This window comes from Prunus persica, chromosome G2 (genome assembly GCF_000346465.2).
Source record: "Prunus persica cultivar Lovell chromosome G2, Prunus_persica_NCBIv2, whole genome shotgun sequence".
NCBI classification, from domain to species: Eukaryota; Viridiplantae; Streptophyta; class Magnoliopsida; order Rosales; family Rosaceae; genus Prunus; species Prunus persica.
The window spans coordinates 14,497,700-14,503,950 of NC_034010.1; the positions used below are offsets into that span (position 1 = coordinate 14,497,700).

General features: G+C 41.0%; 1 protein-coding gene across 1 annotated transcript; it reads left to right on the forward strand.

Moving 5' to 3' along the window:
• LOC18785812 (conserved oligomeric Golgi complex subunit 4) lies at positions 776-4,456 on the forward strand. Its single transcript, XM_007220174.2, has 2 exons — positions 776-2,489; positions 3,640-4,456. Exons 1-2 carry the CDS (start codon positions 921-923, stop codon positions 4,267-4,269), a joined length of 2,199 nt encoding a protein of 732 aa, XP_007220236.1. The 5' UTR covers positions 776-920; the 3' UTR covers positions 4,270-4,456.

Here is a 6,251-nt window from a genome sequence, read left to right on the forward strand (position 1 = left end):
CCTCAAGTTTGACAATGAGAGTAGAATGTGTTTTGTAAAATATGAGAAATGAAGGAATATATAAGAGATGGTGTGAGATGTATGAGCTCATGGTGTAGTTTTATAGAGGGATTCAGAAGATAGAGATGACACGTGACACAATTTTGGAGGGTGAAAATCTTATCTGAAATATGAGAATATAATTTTTTTTTTTAAATATCCGAAAATCTTATTTGACATGGGACACGTGACACAATTTTAGAAGGTGAAAATCATATCTGAAATCTGAGATTATAATTTTTTTAATAAATATCCGAAAATTTTATTTGGAATAAGACACGTGGCAACCGAGATTCTCATCCGAAAATCTTTTCTGAAAAATAATGGATACGTGGCAACCAAAAATCTTATCCAAAAATTTAATTACAAAAGATTATCAAATTTAATGGTTTAAAGTATAAAAAAATAGGAAATAAAATACAATGAATAGTATTTACGTTAGACTTAGCCCTTATGGGTGGAACCACAAATGACAAGGCTGATACTATTCACGTAAATAGTGGCAGCCCTTGCTATGACTCAGTCACTTTTTAAATTTAGAGAAGTGTATCGAATTCTAACTTTTAAAGACATTTCTTAGAGCATTTCCACCTATAAAACCTTTATGGGTGGAGATGCTCTATGAAATTAAAAAGCACATCTGATGGAGCAGCTATTCCGTGGAGCAGGTCCTATGTAAAATGTACCTGTCTCTCCTCGCAGTGTGGGTTTTATGTTTGTGGGTCCCCCCGTTGTTTATAATTCCGCTTTTTGTTTTTTTTTTTGGTGAACATAATTCGGCATTTTCAGTTATTGCGTTCGGTAATTTTTTGCTTTCTCCCTCTTCGTCTCCATCTTCAACAGTCCAAAGAAACTACTGAACCATCTGAGAGAGAGAAGCAATGGAGCCGGCGGATCAACCGTCGATAAAATTCGGGACCCAAGAGGCGCTCTCGCACGTGCGAGCCCTGACGGACGTGGGAGCAATGACGCGCCTCCTCCACGAGTGCATAGCCTACCAGCGATCCCTAGATCTGGACCTTGACAGCCTCCTCTCCCAGCGCACCGACCTCGACAAGCAGCTCCTCAGCCTCCACAGCTCCTCGCAGGTCCTCCACATCGTCAAGGCCGACTCGGATCACGTGCTCGCCAACGTCACCTCCACGTGCGACCTCGCCGACCAAGTCAGCGCCAAGGTCCGCGAGCTCGACCTCGCCCAGTCGCGCGTCAAGTCCACGCTCCTCCGCCTCGACGCCATTGTCGAGCGCGGAAACTGCATCGACGGCGTCAAGCAAGCCCTCGACGCCCAGGACTACGAGTCTGCCGCCAAGTACGTGCAGCGTTTCATTCAGATTGACTCCGAGTACAAGAACTCGGGCGGCTCCGAGCAGCGAGAGCAGCTCATGGAGTCGAAGCGGCAGCTTGAGTCGATCGTCAGGAGGAAGCTCTCTGAGGCCGTGGACCAGAGGGAGCATCCTACCGTGTTGAGATTTATCAGGCTTTACACTCCGCTGGGTTTGGAGACGGAGGGCTTGCAGGTTTACGTGGGTTATTTGAGGAAGGTAATTGGGATGAGATCCAGGCTTGAGTTTGAGCACTTGGTGGAGCTTATGGAGCAGAACAATCCGACCCAGGCGGTCAATTTTGTTGGGTGTTTGACCAATTTGTTCAAGGACATTGTTTTGGCTGTTGAAGATAACGATGAGATTCTGAGAGGCCTTTGTGGGGAAGATGGGGTTGTTTACGCCATTTGTGAGCTTCAGGAGGAGTGTGATACGAGGGGTAGTTTGATTTTGAAGAAGTACATGGAGTATAGGAGATTGCCCAAGTTGAGTTCGGAGATTAATTCCCAGAACAAGAATTTGCTTGATGTTGGTGGTGTTGGGTCCGAGGGGCCTGATCCTAGAGAAGTTGAGCTCTTCTTGGAGGAGATACTGTCTTTGATGCAATTGGGTGAGGATTATACTGAGTTCATGGTGTCTAAGATCAAGGGATTGACGAATGTTGACCCGGATTTAGGACCAAGAGCCACTAAGGCTTTTAGGAGTGGAAGTTTTAGCAAGGTGGTTCAGGAAATTACTGGGTTTTATGTCATATTAGAGGGTTTCTTTGTGGTGGAGAATGTGAGGAAGGCTATAAGAATTGATGAGCATGTGCTTGACAGTCTCACGACTTCGATGGTCGATGATGTTTTCTATGTTTTGCAGAGTTGCTTAAGAAGGGCGATATCCACTTTGAATATCAGCTCTGTGATTGCTGTGTTGAGTGTCGCGAGTAGCTTGTTGAGCAATGAGTATCACGAGGCTTTGCAACAGAAGATGAGAGAGCCCAATCTTGGTGCAAAGCTGTTTTTGGGTGGTGTTGGTGTGCAAAAGACTGGGACGGAGATTGCCACTGTTTTGAATAATATGGATGTCAGTAGTGAGTATGTCCTCAAATTGAAGCACGAGATTGAGGAGCAATGCTTAGAGGTAATTGAAATGCTTTAGTTTACTCTGTGCTTTACTTTTCAAGATTTGTGACATGAAGAACAGCTACACTGTTTAGGCAAGTCTTTGGCTTACATTTTAACTTGCTTTGTATTAGGTCGAAGCCCCAAAGCCGTCTTGCGTAATTAGTTTAACACAATCCTCCATTTAACTTGAGTTTGTCCCCCTCTAGTGATCGGATTTCCTATAGTGTGAGATTTGTTTTCCTGGCTTTGTCAATCTTTGCTAACATAATTAGAACCTACTGACTACAACACTTTACAGTGAGAACAGAACATTTTTCCCTAATACTAATAGGATGTGGAGCTTGATGTGGTGCAGACATAATTTTGAAGAGGAAGTGTGTGGTTTGTATATTGATGATCACCTGACAGTGCTGCTTAGTACTTAACTAATATTTTTTTTAAAGATTGCTTTGCTAAATTTCATTTTGGTTGCTGCCGTTGCAGGCTTATTTATAGGGTGAAACTTTATAGTTAAGGTTTCTTATCTGTTGTCCACTAGGTTGATGGATCATGCTGCTGTTGTGTTTTATTTATTGTGCATGATCTGTTGATGTAGCTGTTGCCTTTACTTTCTTAATCCTTGTTATTTTTCAATTTTTTTGGGTGATTTTTTCTTGTTTTTTTACCCAAATTCATGTGCATAGAAATGAACAGTCAAGAGAGCATTGTAACTCAGTGAGGCAGATTAACATTTCTCTAATCCAAGCCCCATTTGTTACTTGTTGCCTGTTGGTTATTAAATTCAGTAGATATGGAAATAGTCATTAAGAGCTACGTTTCATAAAATGGCTTCAACTACATACTAAAAAGTTTTAGTTTCAATATGTCATGCTTGTGGTACCTTCTTGGCTGTAAACTCTAGCAAATGTTTATCCATCTTGGTAGGTCACATCTGCCTTGTTAGTTGCTTAATATGATGTTGTATACACCAGCAAATGCGCTGGCTATTAATGTTTGGGCTTCTTTTATATCCATCTTGGTCTCTTGGGTTCATGCTAGATGTTATCATCTGATGTGATCATCCTTTTTGTTGGATTGTAATGTTTTTTTCCCTACATATTGTTTGCTTCTTTATAAAATGTAATTCCAATATCAGGTATTAACAAAAATGATATCATGTTTATCAGGTATTTCCTGCACCAGTTGATAGAGAAAAAGTTAAGTCCTGTCTGTCTGAATTAGGGGATATGAGCAACACATTCAAGCAAGCTTTGAATGCTGGCTTGGAACAACTTGTGGGAACAGTGGCACCCCGCCTCCGTCCGGTGCTAGATTATGTGGGGACCATCAGCTATGAGCTGACAGAGGCTCAATATGCTGACAATGAAGTTAATGACCCATGGGTCCAAAGGCTGCTTCATGCTGTTGAGACGAATGTAGCGTGGCTTCAGCCACTAATGACTGCCAACAATTATGACTCATTTGTACATTTGGTACTTGATTTCATTGTGAAGAGGCTTGAAGCAACTATGATCCAGAAGAGATTCAGTCAACTTGGAGGCCTTCAGCTGGACAGAGATGCTAGGGCATTGGTAAGCCACTTCTCTAGTATGACTCAAAGGACTGTTAGAGACAAGTTTGCTCGTCTCACTCAAATGGCAACAATCCTCAACTTAGAAAAGGTCTCGGAGATTTTAGATTTCTGGGGTGAGAACTCAGGACCTATGACCTGGAGACTGACGCCAGCCGAGGTCAGGCGAGTTTTGGGTCTGAGAGTTGATTTTAAACCTGAAGCAATTTCCGCTCTTAAGTTGTAATCCCCGTCTGAATCGACACTTACCCGTCACATTCTTCTGTTGTTTCTTCTTCATAATTATCATATCTTCATTCTTATTTTTACCATTTCTTATAATTTTTGTACCAGATTTTTGAGTACTATTTTACCCTGAACATGTACATAATTTTGGAACTCAATAGTGTAGAAGAGTACTGTTCGTGCTTCCATTGCCAGCCTTGTTAATTTTCGAAGAGGAAAGACATTATTCAAATACTCAGCAGGGTCACGAAGCTCATCGGGATCGGCCAATGAATGTCCTCTGAACCTTAATGTTTCACATTCCACCAATGTTGGCCCTTCTTTTCTCCTGGCCGTTCCAATCACCTCCTTTACAACCTCCCTTACCTTCAAAACATCCATCCCATCCACATGATCACCAGGCATACAAAATGCAGAACCCTACCGTATCGGAAGTAGCCCTCAAATGTGACATTCCAATAGCCCACGAATTGTTCTCCACAACAAAAACAATTGGCAATTTCCACAATGCTGCTATGTTGAAACACTCAAAGAATTGGCCATTATTAGCAGTCTGCTTGTTTCAGCACTTCCCTTCTGTATAAACTTCGGATTCTTTTCTTTCTTATGCAGCTTATTTAGTGGGAAGTATGTTCACAGTTTACACTTTAAATTAAATAAATGTTTCTTCATGTTGATACATTAGGTGACCTAACAACAGAAGAAAATCGTTGCAGTTTTGCTTTTGAACAATTGATTCACAACGTCGAGAACAGCAACATAATTAACTAATTCAAAGTAATGTCATTGTTGAGAGTACTTGTCCCACATTGAAAAGTTAAGGGGCTTAGCCTGGGTTTATAAGGAGTTGAGCCACTGGCCCTATTGCTAATTGGTTTTGGGGTGGAACCTCAACTTTCTTCCCAAAGCTTTACGTGTTGGGCCCAACGGCCATACGTGTTCCTACCCCACCCAATATGTGTGGAGTTGGGCTACTGCCCCCACCCCCAATTTGTTTGTTTGTCCAAACGAACGATGACATAGATGTGGTGGCAAGCCTTGTCGAGGGCAGTGAAAAGGGAAAGGCACGCACATTGCTGTGGATAAATATTATTGATCCAGAGGATTGGGAGGAGACAAAGTAAGTAATATTTTTTCGGACTTCCATGGTTTGGGGGACTTGGAATAGCATTTCTCTTTCTTTTCTTTTTGAGTATTTATAATTTCCATTTACCTTGGTCATGGAGGATCATTATGATTAATTTTGTATTTTTTATTCATTGAGTAAGCATGTAAGCTCTTTTGATTATGAGGAACAAAAAATGGAGGAGGACTCTAAAGGCAACTACAACGGAGGTAGCAGCAACATTAACGATGAATAATTTAATTACTAGAGTTTGTTATGTAATTTGAAGTATTCAGACAACATTCTCACTATTTTATTTTCGGTGTGTAATTTGAAGTATTAGGACATATCCATCTTTGTTTTATTTTCAGCATAATAATGTGTAGTCAGAATTTCTGGGATGTTGCTCATATGCTTGGCCACATATGTAGTTTCAATAACAAATAGTAATGTCCACTCGGAGAGAAATGAAGGAAGAAAAAGTAGTGATAGGTGGGTGGATCAATTAATGCCATATTTGTGTAAGAGAATAAAATGGGGGAAAAAAAAAAAAAGAGTTTTGTGGTTTTTAAATTTCTTTCCACTTCATTAACCACATAGAGGGTTTAAATTTCCTTGGACTTCTCTACCTATAGTAGCCTAGAGGCTAACATTCCCCTAATAACTATTGAAAAAGCTGCAACATGACCGCTCCATGTGCATATGAATGGCTACAACATATGAGTACAACACGACGCCTCCATGTGCCTATATGAAAGATTGCAAGACACAGCTACAACATGACCCCTCCATGTGCATAGATGAAAGAAAAAACATGGACATGTGCATAGATCAAAGGCTGAGATTAATTTGTTTTTCCCTCCTGTTAGCATAAAGGC

Coding starts and splice junctions, on each gene's coding strand:
- LOC18785812 (XM_007220174.2), top strand. CDS start 921: ATGGAGCCGGCGGATCAACCGTCGATAAAATTCGGGACCCAAGAGGCG. Junction 2,490..3,639: donor TTGAGGAGCAATGCTTAGAG/GTAATTGAAATG, acceptor CATGTTTATCAG/GTATTTCCTGCACCAGTTGA.